General features: G+C 37.9%; 1 protein-coding gene across 1 annotated transcript in view; it reads left to right on the top strand.

The window, feature by feature from the left end:
* Positions 1-18987, top strand: part of DENND2C (DENN domain containing 2C) — a 60506-nt gene extending 41519 nt beyond the window's left edge. The window contains exons 7-19 of the mRNA XM_014054067.2: positions 811-855; positions 3554-3741; positions 6278-6387; positions 7387-7456; positions 9900-9977; positions 10686-10826; positions 11090-11238; positions 11909-12086; positions 12589-12630; positions 14048-14153; positions 14419-14658; positions 16337-16423; positions 18089-18987. Of these exons, the coding sequence (XP_013909542.2) occupies positions 811-855; positions 3554-3741; positions 6278-6387; positions 7387-7456; positions 9900-9977; positions 10686-10826; positions 11090-11238; positions 11909-12086; positions 12589-12630; positions 14048-14153; positions 14419-14658; positions 16337-16423; positions 18089-18120 (1466 nt within the window). The 3' untranslated portion in view covers positions 18121-18987. The remainder of the gene's footprint in view (positions 1-810; positions 856-3553; positions 3742-6277; positions 6388-7386; positions 7457-9899; positions 9978-10685; positions 10827-11089; positions 11239-11908; positions 12087-12588; positions 12631-14047; positions 14154-14418; positions 14659-16336; positions 16424-18088) is intronic.
* Positions 18988-24069: the final 5082 nt, after the last annotated feature.

Genomic DNA, 24069 nt, shown 5'->3' with positions numbered 1-24069 from the left:
TCCACTATGATGTTCTCCCACTGGAGCCCCAAGCCAACTGGCAGAGCCAGGTCTTAAATTTTTGCAGAAGGTCAGGAGGGTTGGAGCCAACCTCACTACAGGGGAAAAAGAGGTTCCAAAGGGCAAGAGTGACAGCAGATAAATTTCTTTTTCTGGATCCTGCCAGCTGAAAAACCCTGGCCTCAGCATTCCTCCTTTGCTGGCATGGGTGGGGCGGACCAGTCCTATTGGAACAAAACCTTTCAGTAACCTGGATTTAATTAAGTTAATTCTGAGAATTCCCTTGAGAAATATTGTGATCTGTGATTTCTCTTTTTTATCCTGTTGCCCCCTTTAGGACGGTATAGAATTTTTGTTGCTAAAACGAGAAGAGCAAGATTGTAGTATTTTGTGTGGGTGTATATATCTTATCAATAGTCCTTCCTGTTTTAGATGACTTTCTTCTTTCACATGTGCTGAAATATAAACTAGAGCCAACGGCTGTTTGTGTAATCTACATTTTGCAAATCAATGATGCCTACTTGCCTAGTAATGTTAAACAATTGATGGTGATGCATCTTCCCTCAGTCCTTTGCATTGCATAATGGAGAAGTTGCCGCACAGAATTGTATAATGAGCTTGACTTGCTTTATTTAACACCTGACACCTATGTAGGTATGCTTTTGAATAGATGGCTTTACTATTTCGTACAGTTGTTCCCAAATTTCAGAGGCATAGGAACGTAATTGATTGTTGCTCTGTCAGATTGCTTCCAACATTTCCAGTTCTACCCAGTTGGCAAAATATGAGGGAAACTTTTTGTCATTTCAGGTGAAACCAGTGGATATGAGAGTGAACCAGAGAATCTGCCAAAAAGTGAGTGAGTGAATCACTGAGCCTAAGACAGGTCAAGTGACATAATTATACCTTGCAGATAACTGTTGAGAATGTCTATGTTCTATGAAAATTCTACCAAGTCAATGAAGTACTTTGGGACAGAGATCTATTTGAAGAATTGGAATGGTTACTATTTGCTGGACAGAATGGATGCATTATGATCATTTAAAGGCGTGTAAGCCTACATTTTAGAAATCCATTAAGAACTGGGATGATTTAGAGGAGGAATAGATGGGTTTAGAACTCAGGATAATAGCAATATCACTTAGACTTATATACCACTTCACAGTGCTTTACAGCCCTCTCTGAGCAGTTTACAGAGTCAGCATATTGCCCCCAACAATCTGGGTCCTCATTTTACCCACCTCAGAAGGATGGAAGGAAGTATGGAAGGCTGAGTAAACCTTGAGACTGGTGTTTCGAACTGCCAAATTGCAAGCAGCTGGCAGTCAGCAGAAGTAGCTTGCAGTACTGCATTCTAACCACTGTGCCACCACGGCACTTTTAATCACTTTAAAGCTATGATCTTCTGGGGTCCCTCAGGAATTTAATGACAGTTGCTTTGAGAAGGAAATCAGTCAGGAGAAAGGCTTTCTTGAAAGATAGCCTGTTTATCATTCTTAATTTTTAGCTGTAATGTAACAGCAAATTATTATTTATGTATGTCAATAGCAAAGGATTATGGTTGCTTTGCATATATCTAATAGCAGTAGTAGTAATTGTAGTAATTTAGTAGTATTTTCATTTAGAACACATTTTAACCCCTGAAGGGCATATGAAGTGTAATAATGAAGGATTTGGACTAGGAGCAGTGGATCCTGGTTCTGCAAACTTCCTGGTGGCCTTGGGCCAGTCACTATCTTTCAACCCAATTTACCTCATAACATCGTTGTGGAAAAATAGGATGAAGGAGTATTAAATAGACTGCCTTAAGATTATGTACAACATTGGCAGAGTATAAATCTATTAAATAAATAATTAAACTGTACTAAAAAACAATAAAATGCTAAGAGATCTTCTTTGATGGGAAAGTTTTTAAAATTAGGAAAGAATTTTTTTGAAGAATTAAACAAAGTAACAACAAAATTTATTTGGCTAGGGAAAAAAATAACAAATAAAACTAAAATTATTACAAGATAGTACAACCAAAGGTGGTTTTGGACTGCCAGACCGGGAGTTATATTATTAAGCGGCAGCATCAACATGGATAAAAGATTGGATAAACCTAACAAATAAAAGGATGTTGATAATAGAGGGGTATGATTTACAATTAGGATGGCACACATTTGTTTGGGAGGGGGAAAAAATAAAATACATGCCTATTTTCAGAGACACCAAATTAGAGAAGAAGAATCATTACAGTAAAATACCAGTCTGGCTGTCAACCATGGAGGCACTAATATACCCTAATGTATTAGGTTTAGATAAAATTGTAAGATACAAAGATTTATGAGATAACCAAGGAAATTTGATGGGAAACATTTTAAAGCCATTCTTCAGTTCCCTAAGAGAAGAGATTCTCGAGTGCAGATTTGGACCTAGCATGTAAAAGAGAAAGCATGTAAAAAATGGATAGGCAACAAGTTCTTAGGATAGTTGTGTCTTTTGTTAAGGTAAACGAAAATAAACTGCCCAGGAAGGAAAGGATTACCTGGCAAGAACCATGCTGTTTCATTGGGCTGTAATTAGAGGCCCTCTTTATTTTATAATGGCATAAACATAATAATAATGAATTGAAAACAACCTGGCACATAATAATCATCTGCTTCCGGGTCAAGCGTTTTCCCTTTTGATCCTTTCCAGGGTTGCCTCTTGAGAACTTTTTTTTTCTTTCACTGAAGCTAAAGAAGCCCAGTCATGTCTCTGTCTGTCTCTTTCAATATTATGAAACGCCCTTCGCTGGGAAAAAGGAGTAACTGGAGTGAAATTATATATAACGCTCGGCCCTTGCATGTAAACACTGGAGGAAGAACAACTAGAGCAGCAGGCTCCAAACTGGCTCTGCATCGTGACTCATCTGTCCTAATTGGCACCAATGGCCCTGGACACACCAGCATTTCCTGTTCACCATGCCTGGAAATTGTCAGAATTAAGCTTTGCATATAGCTTAACACAGCAATTCCCTGGTAATAATAAAGGCATAGTGCCAAGCAAAACCGTCACTTCCTTCCTTCAAGAGTTTCATGAAGGTGGTCAGATCAGCATTTTCTCTAGAGAGAGGGAGACAATTGACATGTGGCTATTTATTTGGTGTCCACATAGTCTGCACCACTGCAATTTTCATAACTTTCGCAGTGCTTCTTCAAGCATTATGTGCATTTAGAATGAATGGCTTTCTGTTAGTTTACCATGATAGACATCAAGAGGCCCGTTTGGAAGTTAGGCTTTATGGCTTGTTAATTTAGCTGGAGTTTATTTGTATGTTTTTTTATTGGACGGTTAAGGTGTTATTTCTACCCACATTTTATTTTGCTTATGGGAATACTGTCATTCCAGCAACATAGCTATTACTTTTAGTTATGATGTGGACGCAGCTCTAAAAACTGACCTGCTGTTGAGCCATAGGGAAACTGCAGAGCCATTTTTGCAGCCCCTCCCCCCACAATGAATGGAAGCTATTTCTTCATCCCAAGATGCAAGATTGGGCAATTGAAGAACTGCTTTTCTCCCCCTCTAGGTCGCCATAAGCGCCTTCTGCAGGTCCAGGCTCAGTCCAAACGGAACCCACACTACCAGACATTGGAACGAGATCTCATTGAGTTCCAGGAGCAGCAGCTCTTTGAGTTGTTCGTTGTGGTATCTCTGCAGAAGAAGCCATCAGAGGCAACATATACCCCACAGGTTATACAACAGTTTCCATGTAAGGTTGGTGTCTGTTTACTTCTATCCATGCTCCACAAAATTAAATGCAGGTGCTTTTGGTTGGCTAAGTGGAATGGAACCTTCACTCCTGTTAACATTGAACCCAAGTACTGACAAAGCAAACCCAAGATGAGCACTGTGCCTTTGCTGAGCTGTACTTTCACTGATTCAGACTCTGTTTCTGGATGCTCAAAATGCCATGTTGCAGGAGAATATGTTATGGATTTAGCTGCTCATGGATTCCCAATGAGAGGTCCCTCAGTTTTTCTCAATTCAGACTCTTAAGAAATAAGTAAATTAGTGCTCTGTCTGCCTTGACTGTGTATAAGTATAGATCAGTGTTTCCCAACCTGGCCAACTTCCAGATCTGTAGATTTCAATTACCATGACTTGCTGGGAACTGTGGGAAGTGAAATCTGCACATCTGGAAGCTGGGAAACACAGGTTTAGGTGAGGTAGAATGTTTATAGAGTGGTTGGGTTTTTGTCCACAGCAGTATTATCTCTGCTACAATCACCAGAAAAGTGACATACTGTCTTATGCATTAACCATATTTCATTGCATGTTTTCACCATCTGCTCTGTATGATCTCAGCCTCATGCAAAAGAGTATGATTTCATAGAATAATTTTACGGGGCTTACAGTGAACTGCGGAGGTGCACAGTTTTTTTTGAGCCTAAGTGGTGAATTTGTCCTTTGAATAGGATGCTAGCAGCTAGGTTCCAAAGAGTAATGGTTAGTGGGGGTGTGGGAGGTGTGGAAGAGGAGGGAAACAAGACAGAACCCTTCATTTACATTTAAAATTATCTGAACCCATAGAGTTAACTTGATAATTCTCTGATGATACAAGTCATTATTTCTGTCTTCTATTACTTTCTGAATTATAATTTGGTAACAATTTCTGAAGGCATCATTCTAAAATCTGATAACAATCCAAGGTCTTTAGATTTAAACCTTCTACATGCACATTTGCATCCTTGGATATATATTTGGAATCCAGTGAATTGGGGGAAGAAGTTTGAGGAAGGAATTATTTGGGAAAAAGGAACAATGGGTCGAGGGTAGAATTTCCTGTATCTGTTTCCTCTTCTCCAACCATCATTTCTTTTGAAAAAAAGCAGCCATCAAATATACATGTGACACCAATGTGGTTAGTGTGGGAGGGGGAAGGGCTCATTCCCTCTGCAGATTCTGGTAGACTGCAAAATGGTTTGCACCTTGGTTTTTTGGGGGGGGACGGACATACACTCGTTTCTTGTGCTGTGTGGCTAGTAGTAGACTCAGATGAGGAATGAAAAACAAATGAACAAGAGTAATTCCAAAATTATGCTGATTTAATACAAATGGCTATTGATACCAAAACAGAACTGGCTCAGAAATGTAGTGAGCAATGATTCACAAGATCACATGGTTGCTGTATTCTTTATGTCACTGTTGACAAAATGCAGGATGGCGTTTTGCCAGCCCATTTGTCTTCTGCCTAGGAAATGCTTTGTAGTTTGTTAACAAGATTTTCACAGAAGGGTCTTTCAGACCGGGATCTAGCAAGGAACTTTACTTTAGTAATTATGGGGCAGTGATTATATAACATGAGCACCATTATTACAGACTTCAACCAGCTCCCAAAATAATTATGTTTCCAAATAGTCTGCCAATCACTTGCTTGAAAAGACCATGTAGTGAAGGAAAACGTCCAAAGGAATAATGCTGTAAAACTAAGAACTATCTGAAACTTGTTACTCTTTAGAAAGGTCTGCTTTAAAAAACACACACACATATTGAAAAGTAGTGTCAAAGGTGCTTTTTTCAAAAGGGTTTTTTCAACCCTTGGGGAAGAAAAAATCATTTCTCTTCTCATTCAAGAAGCTTCATTAGTTCTGTCTGAAGGGTGGTGGTGATGATGCTGGTGGAAGGAATGAAAGGATTAGTTCTAACAGGAGATCCTTCCATTCCCCTACCCCCACCATCCCAGCCAAGGACAGATGAAAAAAATATATTTGAGACAACCATGACCTGGATGACTGACTGAGAATCATTGAACTAGAATGAATAGTCAGGAGGAAAAAAAAAAAAAAAAAAGTCGAGGCTTTATATCGTTCAAGAATCAGAATGTATTGATAGTTATATTTGGAATAGATTCACAAAATGATTGCTTCAGGTGGTTGCCCATTCATAAAATGATAGTCTCAGTAGATCTGGCACATCAGACAAATTTCCAAACTGAATTGTAACAGCTGCTATTCCCCCCCCCCCAAATGCATGTAGGGCCTGTGTGATGCACAGAAACCTTTTTCAAAATAAATTCTACAGGCAGATGGTTTGTCTAGCAGATGGCAGCATTCCATTTTTATTATCTAAATCATATGTTTAATTTAAAAACTTGGTGGGTGTCTTGGATAAATTGCTTCCCTCAGCTTCCAGATACCGTTGAAACACAGTCACTGTCTCTGCATCTAATTTAGGTCAATCTGCACAGAGGAAAATATTAGCCTGGTTTTTATTTGTTTGACAGCCTGGCAATTTTTTTTTCTATTTGCAGTCTGACCATCCTTTTCGTCAATCTAAGGACACTGAAGAAAGACTAAAGGTCATTCCCAGATTTTGTTTCCCTGATCCTAAAGATTGGTGTCCAACCTTAGAAACAAAGAGGTAAGTGGTGATGCCTAATGCCTTACTCACTTTGGTCAGAGTTTTGAGGCATATAGGAGAATCACTTACCATTTTTTGGTGATTAATCATATTGTTGGTTTAGTGACCATACTTTACAAAATTTAGAAACTATTGCAGTATTAAGCACAATTTAATTTTAATCTGGTCTCCATTACTTCGCTACATTAACAAAAACTTTCCTGATGTTTTCATCAAAATGTTTAAACCACAGCCTTAAATATGAATTTCCAAAATGTCTGAGTTTCTTCCTTTTCTCCCTCTTTTTCTTTCTTTCTTTCTTTCTTTCTTTCTTTCTTTCTTTCTTTCTTTCTTTCTTTCTTTCTTTCTCTCTCTTTCTTTCTCTTTCTTTCTTTCTCTCTGTCTCTTTATTTTTCTTTCTTTCTTTCTCTCCCTTCCTTCCTTCCTTCCTCTTTCTTTCTCTTCTCTTTCTCCTTGATACTATGATTGTCCCAATTTGCTTTATTTTGTTTTGTTTGAATTACAATTGTTTTATTGAAATGTATTTATTGTTTCAATAAAAGCAAAGTCAAGAACATGAGACATGGTAAAAGAAATTGGTACTGAATCTGCCCCACTCTCTCTCTTTCAATAAGGAATATTACCTTTCTCTCTTATTCAGTTGTAGGGTAGCTAAACAACATAAGATATTATGCCATTTAAAATAAAATAAAATCCATCTTCTTGTGTGCTTGTTATTTTCTGCCTTCTAATACAGTGCCACAATGGCCTAGATGTTGCTGGCCCTAGCATTCTCATCATACTTACACTGTGGTGAAGTGAACATTTCTAAGCTGCCAATTATGGTTATTTGTGGCAGGGTGGAGAACTTGGGATAACATATCTCTTGTAAACTTTCTGGAGCTCTGAAAAAAAAACTATATATAGAGGTTGATTGGAGAAATACGTTTTGTGATATAATAGCTTTTGCACTTGTTTCCTTAATAAAACTAACAATCAGTTTATATGTGTGTTGTTCAGTGAAACCTTTTCCTTTGTGCTAACTGGTGAGGATGGCAGCCGTTGGTTTGGATATTGCAAAAGGCTCTTGGTGAGTAATCCCCTATATTAATAAGAATAATAATATTGACACACATCCCTTCCCAGTGAGGCACTACCTTGACATGACAGTTTGTGTGGTTTGTGTGCTCTGAGGATTATGAGAGCTATGCCAGAGGTTCAACCATACTGGATATGTCTCATCAGGAGAGCCGGATGAAGAATGTCTCTTCCATAATATGGTGAGATGTAAATTACAGAAACACATATTATTTCACTAATAATAGCATTCAACATTATTTTAGTAGAATAGCAAACTCAGCTGAGGGGAACACATTCAACACATTTAGCAGAGACATACATAGATACACAGCAGAGGTGGTATTCAGCAGGTTTTGACCAATTCTGGAGAACCGGTAGCGGAAATTTTGAGTAGTTCGGAGAACTGGTAAATACCACCTCTGACTGGCCCTGCCCCCCATCTATTCTCTGCCTCTGGAGTCCCAGCTGATCGGGAGGAAATGGGGATTTTGCAGTATCCTTCCCCTGGAGTGGGGAGGGAATGGAGGTTTTACAGTATCCTTCCTCTGCCATGCCCACCAAGCCATGCCCACAAAACCACCACTGGAATCCCACCACTGCTGGACATCAGGTGAAAAATAGGACTCAGGACTGTTGGCTGAGTAATCAGGGCCATCGGTTGCAGACCTACTGGAAGAAAAGGTGTTTACCCATTGCAAATATACAGAGATATATTTGTAGAATATAAGAAATAATGATCTGTTATTACACATCAAGTCCAACAAGAATAGCTAATGCACCAGTTCTGAAAAAACATCCAGAATCAGAAATAACAAAACAGAGGCTAGCAGATTTATAATACAAAATAAAGTATTCACAGAAGCAGAATTGGTGGGACCATAAAATAGACAAAGAATATAATAATAGAACATGAGGAAGCTAAAGTGCTTTGGGACTTAAGAATTAAAACAGACAGGCACCTGCCACATAACATTGTCCATAAGAAAGACAAGAGAGTCTGATGGTGGATGTGACCATACCTGGAGATAGCAGAATAGAAGAGAAAGATCTGGAAAAGATAACAAGATACAAAGACCTGCAAATAGAAATAGAATGACGATGGCAAAAGCAAGCAAAGGTAGTACCAATAGTAATAGGTAGGTGCCTTGGGTATAATCCCAAAACTACTGGAGCATCCCTTGAACACCATCCGCAATAAAAAAACAACCCACCATTAATAAAATTACAAAAGGAGTTTTTCTCAAAACAACTGGTATGATACCTTTAACCCAATTAAACATCAATATTTGACTTGCTTGGTAGATAAACATGTCAAGTCTTGCCTTGGGAATGAATGTAGGTATCCCGCTGTCCCAACATTTTGCAGTGGAGCAACATCAAAATCTGCCAACATTTGTCTTTTCCACAGTCAAAAATTTCTAAAAGGAATCAGAAGAAAAAAACACTCTAATGGAAACTGAATGCAACCGGTGATAGCTTTTATTTAAAGAAGAGCTTATATTAAGGAAAATGCACTTTGAAAACCTGTAATGCAGAAGCTTACATATCAGAGAAAGTCAAGCATCTATGGAAGGTGCTAGTCTAAGGACTGATTATATTAGTGAAACATACATTATAAAGCCTCCATATGCTTAGTTGATATTGGGACTTTTGTATTATTATTTTTAAAAAAGAGAACAGAGCAGAAAATGTTATTGTTCAAGAGTGATTAGACACGCAAGTAATTTGTCTCAGGTGCAGAAGCTCTCGGTGTACATGCAAACAACAGACTAATAATCATCACAGTAACAATACTAATGAAAGGGTGGAGTAAAGAAACTAATAAGAAGGATAAGTGATAATACTACAGCCGTACTACATGGGTAAATATACATATACATTAGATAGAATAGTGAGAATTAGAAGTTCAGCAGTTTGCTGTCGCGAGGGTTAACACTGTCCTTGAGTCTAGTTGTTTTGACCCACAATGTAGTGCCATCCTGAGAGGAAGAGTTGAAACAGTTTAAGTCCAGGATGTGAGGGGTCTTGCAAATATCTTCTCAGCCCTCCTTCTGATCCCACACAATAGACAGGTCTTCTATGGAAGGCAGGCTGGTTGTAATTATTCTTTCTGCAGTCTTTACTATCTGTTGGAGTTGTACCTGAAGGAATCTGGATCCAGATGCTTTCTTGCTATGGATGATAATAAAACAAATAGAAATGTTCAGCAATTTGTATTTATCTCCGTTGTGCAGGAGCTGGTAAACAGTAATCATTTGTTAGCCATCTTATTAATAGATAATTTGCAATGTGCTCTGGTGCCATAGATAAATGAGCCAAATTTAGATGAAAAGACATAAATAGCAAAGGGTCACTCAAGCAGTTAATGAGACTAGTGTGTCAAGTAGAAAAAAGAAAATAGGGAAAGTCACACTGGGAGACTTGAGTAACTCTTTCTTTCTATTGCTTTTTAGCCAGAAGGAAAAGGAAAGCGGCTACCTGAGGTCTACTGCATGGTTAGCCGTCTAGGCTGCTTCAACCTTTTTTCTAAGGTGAGGAACTTTGCATTCAAATTGCTGCTTGCTTTGCAATAGCAAATATCTATGGGAATTACACTTCTTTTTAGTACAAAACTGGTTGCATTGAAAAGGCATGGCAACCATTTCTCTAGAGGATCCAATGTTCTTGCAAGTAATTTGCCCCGGGAGCAGGATGGGAACAGAGTCCATGTGCAGGATGTGTGTGTGTGTACACATGCATGCAGGGGAAGGAGGGGGTCACACACATGCTTGGGCAGGGGTCATGCATGCATGCATCCAGAACCCGTTTTTGCTGCAGGGAGGCTGGAGGGAGGCCTACTAGGCCCAAAATGGTGCAGGGGGGGGGTCGTGCATGCATGCATGGGGGAAGGGGGGAGAGCAGGGGGGTCATGTGTACATGCGCAGAAGCGGGGGAAGTAGGGGAGGATCACTTATGCATGCGCAGGGGGTGGGGCACAGGGAGGTGGTCACATGCACATTGCATTATGGGTGCAGGTGCGGGCACGCGTACATGTGTTTTCAGCATGTGACGACAAAAAGATTAGCCATCACTGGGCTAGCCATTTTCAAAAAAGTTCAACCTGCACTGACTTGAAGGCGCACATGCACATTTGCGTGCACATAACCTGATATACATGAAAGATATAAAATATTATTTCAGTCCTCTTTCCAGTGTCTTAAAAGGAATCAGACAGGTAACAGAAAATTCTTTTTATGCAGATATTAGATGAAGTGGAGAAGAGGCGTGAGATGTCCCCTGCCCTAGTTCACCCATTCATGCGCAGTGTTATGGAAGCACCATTCCCTGCTCCTGGGCGTACCATCACTGTGAAGAGCTTCCTGCCTGGAGCTGGCAATGAGGTAAAAGATGAGACATAATTTTCATATAATGAAGGCCCCTGTAGTTGTGGTGATCTGATAGGCTTATTTCATCATCCAGTAGAAGTAATTAATTCCATTACTTCTGTTCCCATAGAAGGGAATGAAGCAATCTGAAGGCTTTCAATCTTTACAGTGGGTTCTATTTGTCTGGTTTGTGTATCTCTTCTAGCCATCCACCAAAGCAAGTACAATAAAATAATGCATTTCTCATCCATGGTTCTTTTTCATTTCTTTGCTTTTAGGTGATTGAGCTTTGCCGCCCACAGGATTCCCGATTAGAACACATAGATTTTGAATGTCTCTTAAAGTGCCTCAGTGTCTCTAATTTGATCCAAGTTTGTGCTTCTCTTCTGCTAGAAAGAAGGGTGATCTTTGTTGCTGACAATCTAAGGTGACTCCTTCATGCTACTAAAAACTTGTGGTTTTTGTTATGCAATGTGTATGTAGGCTGGACAAAAATGGACAGGAAAACAATCTTTAGCCCAAAAACAGGGTAACACATTTCATTTGAGTGGGGAGAGTGTACAAAGAATATTTTTTTCAAGAGGAAAAAATATGTCAATCTACCCTAACATGTATTTGGATAGAATATTTAATGCACATGGAACCAGAATTAAATGCTGTTCTGGAAATCTGGTATAGACTTCGCCTTTGGAAGAAATACATAGAACTGCCTTCCAGGAACTGTTATATTTCCTAATGTTGGTGACACCTATGTGACTGCTCTTCTGTTTAAAATAGTTTGCCTTCGGCGCACTAGCATGATTAGGAGAATTCTAGGCCTTCTCTTGGGTATGCTGCCTTGTATCATTCAAAACAGTCCCCCCAGGGAAAAGGGCGGCATATAAATAAATTTTAAAAAAACAAAACATCTTTAATGTGGGACAGCATTCAATTTTGCACTTCTCTTGTTTTAAATGAGCCATTTCTGTTCCTTTTTCTTATGTAGAACCACTTCATACATTACTTTTTAGCTTCTTCATATAACCATCTCTTGAGGGGTTCAGACACTGATATTTTGTTTACTGATACAATTTTCATTTCATGTTCTTTCCATCTAGTACCTTGTCCAAATGTGGCCATGCTGTGGTTGCAACCCTCTACCCATTTACCTGGCAACACACTTACATCCCTGTCCTGCCAGCCTCCATGATAGATATTGTTTGTTCACCTACTCCTTTCCTCATTGGCATCCTCTCCTGCTCCTTAACACATCTCCAGGACCTGCCTATAGAAGAGGTGAGATCAGTGAAATCAGAATGCAGAGCATTCTTACTATGCTGTACAGCTGCTAAAGGCTATGGTAATGACTGTATAACTTACTTTTAAAAACATAGTAATTCATCTTTGAGGCCAAAGACACACATTGATAATGTGCTGTTTTGCCTTTTTAAATGTGAGGCTGGTAATTGTCTAAAGGCTATCCCCATAACTAATTAAAGCAGAATTTTGAAACACTTGCTTTCTCTGTTGAGGGTTCAGGTAGCTTTATATGGCCAGTTATTAAGGCTGTAAGAGCTTTCCCTTATTTCTTCAGAGGGACTGAATTTAAATTAATGCTATGAAATAGTAAACTTGTTGCATTCCAAATTGTTAATAGTTAATGAGAACTGCAGAAATGTAATACAAAAGAGAAGCCCTGTGGTCAGCTCTGAACATTTCATGCAATTGAAAAGGGAGCAAGGGGATGCTTGAAGCAACTAAAGATTTGCATTAATTGTATGACTCTTCCTTTTCTTAGGTACTGATCGTTGATCTGTGTGCCGATAAATTTCTGCAAAAGGTGAATAAAATAATAGGTCCTACTAGTCTTTGCTTTGCCAAGGGAAATAACAGTATCAAGCTGCATTGACAGTATTTGGCTCAACCCCAAAAAGCTAAGAATGATTTGTCCTGGTTAATATTTGGATGAGAAACTGCTAGAGCTGTTAAGTTAGACTGGAAAATTAGGGAGGGAAGGGAATCCCAGAAGAAGGAAATGACAAATCTGTTGTCAAGAAAACTGTATAGATGTGCCCCGATAGTCGTCGGGAGCTCAGCTCCAAAGAAGTCTTTACATTTTATCATTATTTCTACATTGCAGTTTGAATTACAAGAAAAGTTTAACTAAAGCAAACTGGCTAGGTTATGTCCTGAACTGTGGTTTATTTTTAAATATGGATAGTTTAGAATACAGTTGAGAACAATTACAGTACATCTTGTTTTGATTGATGTAAAACCACCATGCAGATCTTCTAGGTTTCTGCTACTGGTGGTAGGGATGGGTGGCAGTGTATAAACTCATTCCCACAACAGTTAACTGTGTGAACATGTCATTATGATAAATGCCAGGCTTAGTTTTAATATTTTTATTTTAACTTATATAGCAATAGAAGAGCTAAATTAGAATCATAACACAAGTGTAAATTTATGTAAGCTTTTCCACTCACATTATACTGTTATCAACTCCAATATGCTGCAATGTGCCACCAATAAATAACAAGGTTCATCCCAAAGGTGCCTTTTCAAAAGGCAACTGGACTTTGGGCACAGAAAGGAAGGTTCATCCTTACTTTCTGTGACTTGATTCATCTAGAATCAAGAAATAATCATATCATACAGAAGGCCAAATCCAACATGCTGTATATCATGGAGGATGGCACTTAGGAGAACCTCTAATAGACTTCTTCTCCTCTACTTCCCTTCATTGTCTAGACACATGTGGTTTTTTGTTTACTTTCAGTTTTTTGTTCTTTAAAATAATCTGTCATGATGATGTACTTGCGTGTGACCATTGTCTGCTGTTGACCAAAGTGCTGCTTTTGCAAGACAAGCAAGTACTGACTAATTGCTCATTGTCTTATTCTACAAAGCAGAAGTTAAAAAGATGTTGAGTTGCGTTGTTTTAGCTGATGGTCTGAACCCTTTGTTAATTTTAGCATCGGTGCTTGCAATTTCTAATACAGAAAGTATTATGTTGTAAACTTCCACATTTTTATACTGGCAATTTATATTATAGACCCTGTTGCAAATCAATTTATATGTGGCTAATTTTGTTTGCAGTTTATAATATGTGGCCTAATCATGCATCTACACTGACACTGAAGACATTTCATAGAGTTGTAGGTACTGATGCTTAATACAGCATTTTGTTTAGTTCTGAGGACACCATGTTCACCCCATTATCTTTGCTCTGTCTCCTCCACTATTTTATTTCAAAGATTTCAGATGAGGATGAAATTCTACCTCACAAGCTTCAGGCTGCACTTGTACAGATCTTAGAAGAAAGGAATGAAATCTTGTTTCAGGAACGCTGCTACACACAAGGTGACATTGATTGAAAAATAATTCTGCCTTTAACCTTGCTTAGATGAATAGATGTGTTTCTGCTCTGAGTGAATCCACGTTGGGGTGGAAAACAAAAAGAATGAAGTCCAGCTAATGTTTGTCTCCCCCCTCCCAAACACTGTAACTTTTAAATATATACTTACATCTTCAATTTGAAAAAATAAATGACCTTGCACACTTATAGCTTCTTCTTCATTACATTACTTCCTGGATTAGCTGTGTAATGTGGCATTTCTTTCTGTAGGTGATGTGACACTGGATTCTCTATTATCAGAGGCTTTTGTGCGCTTTTTTGTGGAAATCGTGGGGCACTATTCTTTGCACATGCATGTCACTGAGAAAGGAGAAAGAGTATTTCAGCGGGAACCCTTCCGGAAGTCCCATACGTCCCGTAGTGTGCGTAATTTCCTAGATATCTTCATGGAGACACAAATGTTTGCTGGTTTCATCCAGGACCGAGAGCTACGGAAAAGTGGGGTAAAAGGTGAGTTGTTGGTGTAGAACAAAAATAGTACCAATTCAGGATGACGTTGTCTCTACAGGTATCTACTACTTTTCTGCTGGGAAGTTGAAGATACTGATGTCCTCAAACCATTCGTTGTTTTGAATTTTAGTAAATTTTTAGCCTGGAAACTGAATGTTTATTGCTGCCATAAACCAAAGCATTTTTATAATTAGACATAGAAGACCAGAATGATTTAATAGTTTAATAAGGACAAATACCTCTTGCTTTTAAAAGATTCTGCTAGTTGCACTAGAAATGTCTGTTTTCAAAGTTCCAGCCTTTGCCACAACTTAAAAAATATCTAGAAGGTAAAGTCATACTTAACTTGAGCTTCACTCTTGGTGATTACATCAACACATTCATGTCGTTTTTGTCAGGCTTCCAAATAACATCGTCCATCAAATAAGAATCCAAGGCTAGCGATTCCTCAAAATTCAAAGAAGCCATGTTGGCACATCTGGGAAAACCCAAATCTGAAAGCTTCCAGGTTTTCCCCATCCAGTTGAAAGTTCAAGACCCTGCCCCAGCACTCACATGTCCATCACATGGCCCAATCAGCCACTGTCACGAAGGAAGATTCCCTCCCATCCACATTAGTCCAGGTGCAGGAACAAAATGACCTTGTTATTTTGGCTATATATCTCACATGCTCCATACAATATCCCCTCCCAATTTCCAACAGAATAATGTGTTTGAATAAGTGGCAGGATTGAGGCCCAATATAAAGATGACTTCCAAGCCTGACAGTTTTTGTGCTAATAGGAGGGAAGTGGATTGCCATTGCCTTCGGGGTTCCCCCCCCCCTCATTTTCTAGTCTAGATGACAACTCTGGGATTTCCTAGGGTTATCCCATCTTACTGCTACCTAGCTTTGGCTCTATGTAGTTTTTTTTTAATTAGTCAGGTGTTGCCATATGCTTTTTGTTACATTAAAAAGGAGTAAAATTTAAACATATTCCAAATTAAATCTATATATCTTTAAATATATTCATTAGTTTATTAATGAACAAGAAAAAAGAATTGCAAGTTCAATGAACAGATGGAACTCTTTCCCTTCATTTTTGAAAGGTGTGGGAACTATGATCATCCAGATATTGCTGAACTAAAATTCTTTCCAGATGGTGCTGAATAAGCAGCTTTTGGCCCTGTTGCATGGGAGTTACAGATTAACATCTGGAAGGTTTCAAGTTGCTATCCTTGACTTACAGCTATTTCAGAATCTGAGAGAAAGAACCCTTAAGAAATTGTGTCTTTCGTGAGGTCTTTCCTGACTTCAACATTTGCTTTCATAGTTGAGCAAAAGAAGAAAAAAAATCAACCTTGTTTTTCTTTGAGAAATAATTGTAAAACTCCACCTCCAAACATGGAGTGGTGTACATCTCTCCATTAATCCATGCAAAATGTATAACTTGTGTGTGTGTGTGTGCCAGCACATATGCAAATTTCTGTAGTGAGTTATACATTGCATATTTCACTTAATTTTGATGCTGGAGAATTGACTTTCTACTCGTGAGTTTCATGCATCCTCTACATACCCTTCTGATTTTCTAAATATATTTTTGCTTCTTCAGAGCTCAACTTTTAAAATATAGAAATAAAAAATAAGGGTGCTTTCTATAGCAAAAGCATCTATTGAAATGTTGCTCTCTTTTTCAAGGCTTGTTTGAAGTTCGTGCCTTGGAATACTTGGAGACCATTCCAGAGTCTGAGCCAAGTGGAATGAACAAAATCCTTCGTAGTCTGGGTGAGTCATTCTCAGATTTGTTCTTGGCTAATCTAGTTGTTTGTGATCCACTCTGACCTTGATAATATTACTTTGATTTCTAAAATGGTACTGACAGCTAGAATGATTTTTATGGTGTGACTTTCTAACTTTGTTTAACATAAAAATCTTTATCTTAATATCCAAACAGAAATTTAGTGATGTAGTTGAGGAGTCTCTTACGATTTAACTTTTGCTTCTTACATTTTAATTGAAGCTTACATGTATGCTGAGCTATGTTATTTATTATTTACCCAGATAATCTACTTTTTCTCAGGAGGCCAAGGCAGTGCATGGCATGCCTACCTATTGTGTTTGCAAAAGTTCTGTGGTAGATTGAGTTGAGAGAGGTGACCCAAGTCATCCAGTGAGTTTCTGTGGCTGAAGGTGGACTTGAACCTGGATCTTCCTGATGTCAGTCCAATACCTTAACCTTTAAGCCACACTACTCTCTTGATTATTACACTTAATTGGCTTCATGTGGCAAGGTAATCTATAAACCACTCATGTTGCTCAGTTTCCAAAATCTTTTTAAGTCAACATTTGTAATCTTAGTTGTGGCTTAGCACAATATATTAACCTCATCTTTGATTTTAAAATCTTAGGGTCCCCAATGCCCTTTTTGGCACTTAATTAAGAAATTGATTTTGCAATATGAAGTCAGTGAACCATTGTGTTAACTGCTTCTGTTAAGTTATTCAGTTAACAGTTACATAGTCAGTTACCTGAACTGGTAGATGGCTATTTTTGCCTAGTGAAAATGTAGAGCATTGCATTAGAAATTAATACTGGGACCTAAACAAACAGTATTTAAAGCAGCTTCTAATAGCAGTCCTCCTGGTCAAAGTCGGAGGCAGTCATATTCCTCTCTAAGCACCACAAGTGTTGAGAAGGCTCAATCAGGATAGCTTCACTCCCTCCTTCCTGTTGTTCTTGTACTTCTGCAAGTCTTTGGTATTTCTTCAACCATCCTTCTATCTCTGTCTTGGGTCCCCCCCCCCACATTTCACTGTAATCTAGGCAGCAGTGTTTGTTGTTAAGTATAGTAGGTAATTTGTCTGAACTTGCTCCAATTAATTCTAAAAATTACATGCATGAATGCACAGTATTTAGAATGCTAAGACCAAGGCTGAAAGGGCTGTTTTTGGTATATTGAAATGTAAATTGTAAATTGCAATCATCATCCCTTCCTCACTATCACTCAAAACAGAACATTACAGTTATGTGCTAAAGAAGCTTAAGATTTCAAGAGCTGAAAACGTTTGCATTCAATCAGGCAATTTTTTTGTAGAAAACTTCATATATTCTCTTCTCTTCTATTGAGAAACACTGTATAATTGAGGTGTTACTACTAAAAACCTACTTAGTACTTTCTGCATCTCATTTATAGGGGGATCTGGAGAGCCTCAAAAATGTATTTCAATTTTGAGTGTGTTGGGAGATATTTTTAAAATATTGTATTCCCTTTATCATTCCCTGAGACAAATTCTTCTGTTGTGAAAAATCCAATCTTAAAATTCCACAAGTCAAAATTAGCCACTGTGAATTTTGATTCAGAGAGACAAACCTGTTCTATTTATTTTATTTGTAATTGTCTTCCACATGGTAATATATCAACCTTTCTTTTAATCTCCTGTTTTATTTTAGGTAATAAAATGAAGTTTCTACAAAAGAAGTGAAAAGACAAATGTAGAATTGCTAAGCTTTATTTTATGATCCGGGCAAGCCATAATGAGATGGCTGTGTCGATGTGGTATTCTATTAGATTCTTCAGGTTCCACATGAAGAACTTCAGATGACTGGAAAAATGAGCACCAAATATGAACAGCATGCTCAATCTCTGTTCTTCTTGGTCTGGTTGGAGCAAAAAATGAACTTCTGTTTACAGATGATTTATACAGAAAAAATAACAGCAGAAACGATATCCTTATTTATACTGCATGGCCAAAAAAGATTGTCCCTTTTTCCTTATGTTATTAAAAATATGCTCAAAGCAATCCAATGCTTCAGCTCAAAGCAATCTCAAGGATTCAGCTGGTATTTTTTAAAAAGAGGAAGAAACCAGGAAAGAACCAGGAATCCAACAAAATGGCTATGTAATATTTCCTTGAATAAATTCTTTGCACAAGAAAGCCTTTCCTAAAGCTGGTTGGAGGTTATAATCTCTCCTCTAACACCATCACATCAGATATTCTATTGGCTTGATCAATCATGTTAACTATTGTTTGGATAGATTATTGCAGTGTAAAGCTTTTTTCCTCACTTTTGGAAGCAAAACAAGAAGACTGTTTTCTATGTTCGTCTTGATTGTTGTGAATGTACACACTGTCTAATTACAAGTCCATCTCATATATGACAGAGGAAATACCTCATGCTAAAGTATTGTTTTCTTGTCAGGAGAAGAATGTTTTCCCAATAGGAGTATGAATATTTTTCAAAGTCAAGATGCTGACATTGAAATAGACTAATTTGCTGCAGAACTGATGTAAAGGGACAGACGATTCCTTTCATGCACTCTATTTTGCAATAAAAACTGGAATAACAAATTATTCTTCCCTTGAAGCATCATTCTACTCTTTTCCCATGGCTAAATTTCATCAACAATTATGCTTCTTCATTTAATGTTGAATCTGTCAACTGCTTTCAATAAATATTGAATTTTCTTATTAGCCATTCCTGGAGATGCCTAGCATTTGATATAATCGTTTTAGGATTTATTACCTAAATATTGGATTTACATAACATTAATCAAATATGACAGAAAGTCTAGATTCACCCATTGATCTATTCCAAAATGCAGTTTGTGTTGGGTGAATCCAGTTACTGTGGCTTTAGATCATGGTTATTGGCTTAATGAATACTCATCCAACTATCATTTATATAATAAGCAATGGTTAAATCATGATTTACTATGATACAGACTTACAGCTGTCTCGTGATTAGTTACATTCATCTGCAGATCCCTTGCAAAGTATATTGTAGCTAATGGCTCCTGTCCAGTAAAATGTTGCCACATGTTTACAATAACGAAAAGTTTTAGACTATGTTATGTTGCCTGTGAGCAAAAATGTCCCAAGTGAAAGGGGATTTTTCTTTGAAGTGCAGAATGCTGAAGTACTGGGCTGTTTCTTTGCTGTGTGGTTAAATTGACCTTTGGATAAAACAAATGTGTGGCTTGCCTCTTATAAAAAAAATAATGCTGCTTTTAATGGCAAACAGTTACTGAGTCTTTTATTCCCTTGCAGCATGTAAAGTAGATCTGTCTAAGAAGAAGGAAGTTCAGTAAATACACAGAAAGATAATATGAAAAAACTGGTGAACTTTTATCATGAACTCGAGTTCTACTTAGAGAATATGATCACTGTCCAACTTTGAAAGAATAGGCAAAAGTTTGACTTGCTGATTCTCCATGAGGAATCAGACAATTTATTGAAAAGCCTAGGAAATGTCCTTTTTATTTTCATTTGGCCAAAGTCAATAACTCACCCAATGTAAGTAAATTCAGAACAAAAATTTTTGGAATCTGGTGAGATTGCAGTTTGATACTCATGTAGTTCTTACTGAGGGCTTTTCTGCAGTCTTCAGCTGCTTGTCTCCCAAAATAAACAGCCTGAAAATGAAGCCGTTTAAAAAATCTGTTTCTGGATTTCAATCTGTTTCTTTATTATGGTCATATTGATTATCAGGTATTCTACTTGAGCTGTGATTAACATGACCTATGATTGATAATTCCTCTTCTGAGTAATTGATAATTACTATCTGCCTATGCCATGATAATGGGTGCTAGTTGCTTTCCATTCTATTTTGAGGACTGGAAAAAAAAGGAAAAAAGATTGGATTTCTTCCTGTCACTAGAACTAAAAAGGAAAACTTGGCAGAACTTTTGTCAGTTTCACCCAGTTAAAACAAAAGGAAACCAAGAAGTGTCAAGCATTTCACCATCCGATGGCTGAACATGCATCACCACAATTCCTGTCTTGGGCTACAAGGAAAAACTGCTGAATCTGTTAAAATAAAAAGAGAAAAATGTCCAGCATTTACTATTGCACTATTGGGCTGCTGTATAAAAAGATCAAGCTCCATCCTGTCATTGCATACATGCCAATATAAAACAACCTCTAAGGGGAGGGTGGGGGATGGCATATCTGTCACAGCAACTGGAACAGAAAGGCGTGTAAGATGGAATGAAGTGCAATTGTCTTGCTTGTGCCAGAAGAGAGGGTGAAATGCCACTTTTTACATCAGATGATGGTTGCCTTCCCAGAAGCCTAAATGTGAACTGAGGATGATGTTTTCCATTCCTCCACAGACATACAGAAAAAAAATTATACGCAGCCCATCTTTGTACTGGACAGGGAAGAAAAGTGGATCAGTCCCTGGATGGGATCAACTTTCCTCCTCCACAGCATTGTCTACATATGTTGGGATTCAGAATTCAGTCACTATGATCAATCTTGCAGTCCTATTTATATGGAAGGCAACAGTTGCGGGAAATTATATTGGAATATATCAGAAGCACAATATACATATAACAGTGACACAAGCAAATCCCAAGCACAAAGAACAGAATCTGAATTAGTTGCTTTGCTTTGGAGATTTCAGAATCTGGTTTCGGAATATGTAGCACCCTCCCTGTTATTTGAATAGCAGAACTTAAACATTGCTTTTTGGAATATACTTCAGCACTTAAATTACGCTTTTACAGTATTCAGAAGAACAGGAAGAAAACATGCCCACTTTTGAGAAATGATTGGGTTAATCTAGCCGCAGAGATGTTCTTTGAGACTCTGGGTACTTCTCAGCAGTCATTCTTCTTCCTTGTCACATGTTTGTTTTGCTCATTCTTTATAAAGCCTTAATTTATGTTGTATAGAAGAAACCAAAACTGTATATACAAAGATGAAACTATAAGAAATCAAAACCTTTTGGGAATAAAATGAACTATTTTTGTGTTTTGATGAATCCTTGGGTTTTTTTTAGCTGTTGGAGTTGTGTGGCCACTGTATAGTATAGTTTTTCTTCACTTCTTGCTCAACCCATAAAACCAAGCTGTAAGACAATGGCTTCACTATAAGTTGAATGTATGTATTTTAAAGGTTTTTTTTTAATGATCTTTGATAGCTACAGATTGCAGAATGTGACCTATCATCAGTACTATTGCTTGACAGAAATGCATTAAACCAACATATTGGTAGTTAAAACTTGCTGTAAATTTATGGACATAATTCAAGATAATTGTAGAGAGCAAGGAAGATGATTTTGATGGAGATGTTCAGATGCTATTGCCTAGACAAAAGGAGCTAGGGCATTTTCTTTTTAAGTCTAGAATATCCAGACAACATTCAGAAGTGGCACAGGCCGTCACTTCTCCCGTTTACTGAATTATAAGAAGTGGGCGTACAGTGTAATTAGACTTGCAAGATAATGCTGTTATAGCCAATCTCAGTAAAAGTAATTTTAGCCTTCCTGGGAGTTTATTTCATGGACTAGTCTGTATAGTATTGCTGCCAGTGATTGAAGATAAATTACATGCCATCAAGTCAGAATTGACTCTTTATTGGCCACATACATTTTCTCCAGGAGGATTTGTCTTCAATTTGGTCATTTGAGCCTTTCAGTGGTGTATCCATAGTTACTGTACATCCACTTTGCTACTGCTCTTTTTTATATAGACATGACAATCAGATCTTGAATAGCCTTTCCAAGACTTACTTCACGACTACTCTACCAAGTGCTAGTCTATGATATAATTACTGATTGAATGTTTCTTTACTATTTGTACTTTCTACCTTAACTATTTACTTCAATATCCTTACTGTGTGTTGTAAGTCTGGTTGCTGTACCTATTGTCATGATTACTTTATTTACCGTAATTTTAGTTCCATTTTTTTCATGGGGCTCTGACTTTTTGCCAGTTAGAGTAGTACTGTACAGATTATTGATGTTTCCTCCAGTTTTAAAGCCACGTTCGTCCTTTTCCAATCCTGTTTCCCGTTATATTCAGCATACAGTCAAATAAATAATGAGAGAGTATACAACCTTATCTCACTTCCTTGCCAACCTGGAATCAATCTGCTTCACCATGTTCTGTCCATACTATGGCTTCATGATCTGCATGTAGTTTTACAAAAGAACAGTGTGATATTCTGGGATTCCCATTTTTCTAGGTGCATTCCACAACTTGATATGATCAACTCAAATACCTTGTTGTTGTGGGTAAAATAGAAGGAAGGAGTATTAGGTATGTTTACCTTCTTAAGTTATTTATAAAAATAATAAAGATGGAATACAAATAAATATAATGAATGAAACATGCTCTTTCTTCTTATTCCTCAGCATTTCCTTAGAGGCATGCTGAGTGTCATCTGACCTGAAGGGACCATCATCTGGCACAATCATTTTATATTTTCTATCCATGTGGTTTTCTTGATTAAAAAAATACATGAATAGTTTACCATTGCCTTCTCCTGCACAGTAGGTATTGCTGACTTTGCTGTTGTCACTAAAATGATCATCTGCCCCCAGCATTTTCCTATGCCACTGCTGTTCCATATAGGTACCTGCTTGCTTTAGATGGGCACCTTCATATCTTGGGAGACCATGCTGAGACACACACTGTTGGCATATACCCCTGACTTACTTTCTATATTACTCATTTCTGTGAGGAACATTTCCTTCATATGATGAGGCAGTGCAACAAGATTGGGGAGGGATAATTCAGGCGATTGTAAAATTAATATTTTACATTCTCAATATTGAAAAGGCAAGATCATACAGGGGTTCCTACCATAGTGTTACTTAGCACCATAGTATTATTTTACATTAATAGTAACATTGTTTATATTATTCTACAGTAGTAATTATAGTACGTATATAGAATAATACTATGATGGCAAGTTTCTAAATAGGAGGCAGCCTTTTGATTTGTAAAACAACAACCAGGGGGGCAGCTCGGAGGCTTTTGGCACTTTAATGGCTTAAGACATAGATCAAAACATTCTTATTTAAGTACAGGGCAAGCCATAAATTGAATGCAAAACATGTTAAGCCAATTTAATTCCTAATACCCTTGCTCCCCCACCTTTTCCGTTTTCTTTTTCAAGCTGGCTGATGAATCCTGGGAGTTGGTCCACATATCTTAAAGTTGCCAAGTTTGAAAAACATTGCTATAAATGACAAGGGACACGATAATTTTGACATTAGCTCATTAAGGAATGTCTTTTTTTTTTGGCAATAGAGTACGTAATGTACATTTCGTCTACATTTGGGACGAATCCAGGATCTATAGCCCATCCTGGAAGTGTGCAAAGTAAGATACGTGCTTCTTCAAGCTCCTTACTCAGTGTTATGTTTTTCAGACGCGTTGTACAGTAACTCCCCGAATACACTTTTGCCAAACTACAGTAGTGCGCAACTGCAGGACCTGAAATCCAATCATCTGAACAGCATGAGGTAGGGAGGGGCGATCGAGCAGCTCCGTGCTATCCGTAGCGATGCGAAGGTACCGATTGGCCGGAGGATTTTTAGCGTCTTGGTAACTCTAAGACTTCAACTCCCAGAATTCTTCAGCCAGCCATGCTGAGAGTAAAATTTAGGTGGCTGAAGTGTTACATCCGCGCAGGCGCTGT

This window comes from Thamnophis sirtalis, unplaced genomic scaffold, assembly GCF_051295495.1.
Source record: "Thamnophis sirtalis isolate CommonGarterSnake01/CBP01778 unplaced genomic scaffold, rThaSir2_p1.2 scaffold_7, whole genome shotgun sequence".
NCBI classification, from domain to species: Eukaryota; Metazoa; Chordata; class Lepidosauria; order Squamata; family Natricidae; genus Thamnophis; species Thamnophis sirtalis.
Note: the sequence above shows the minus strand (reverse complement) of the source record. Positions and strands in the feature narration are given on the sequence as shown.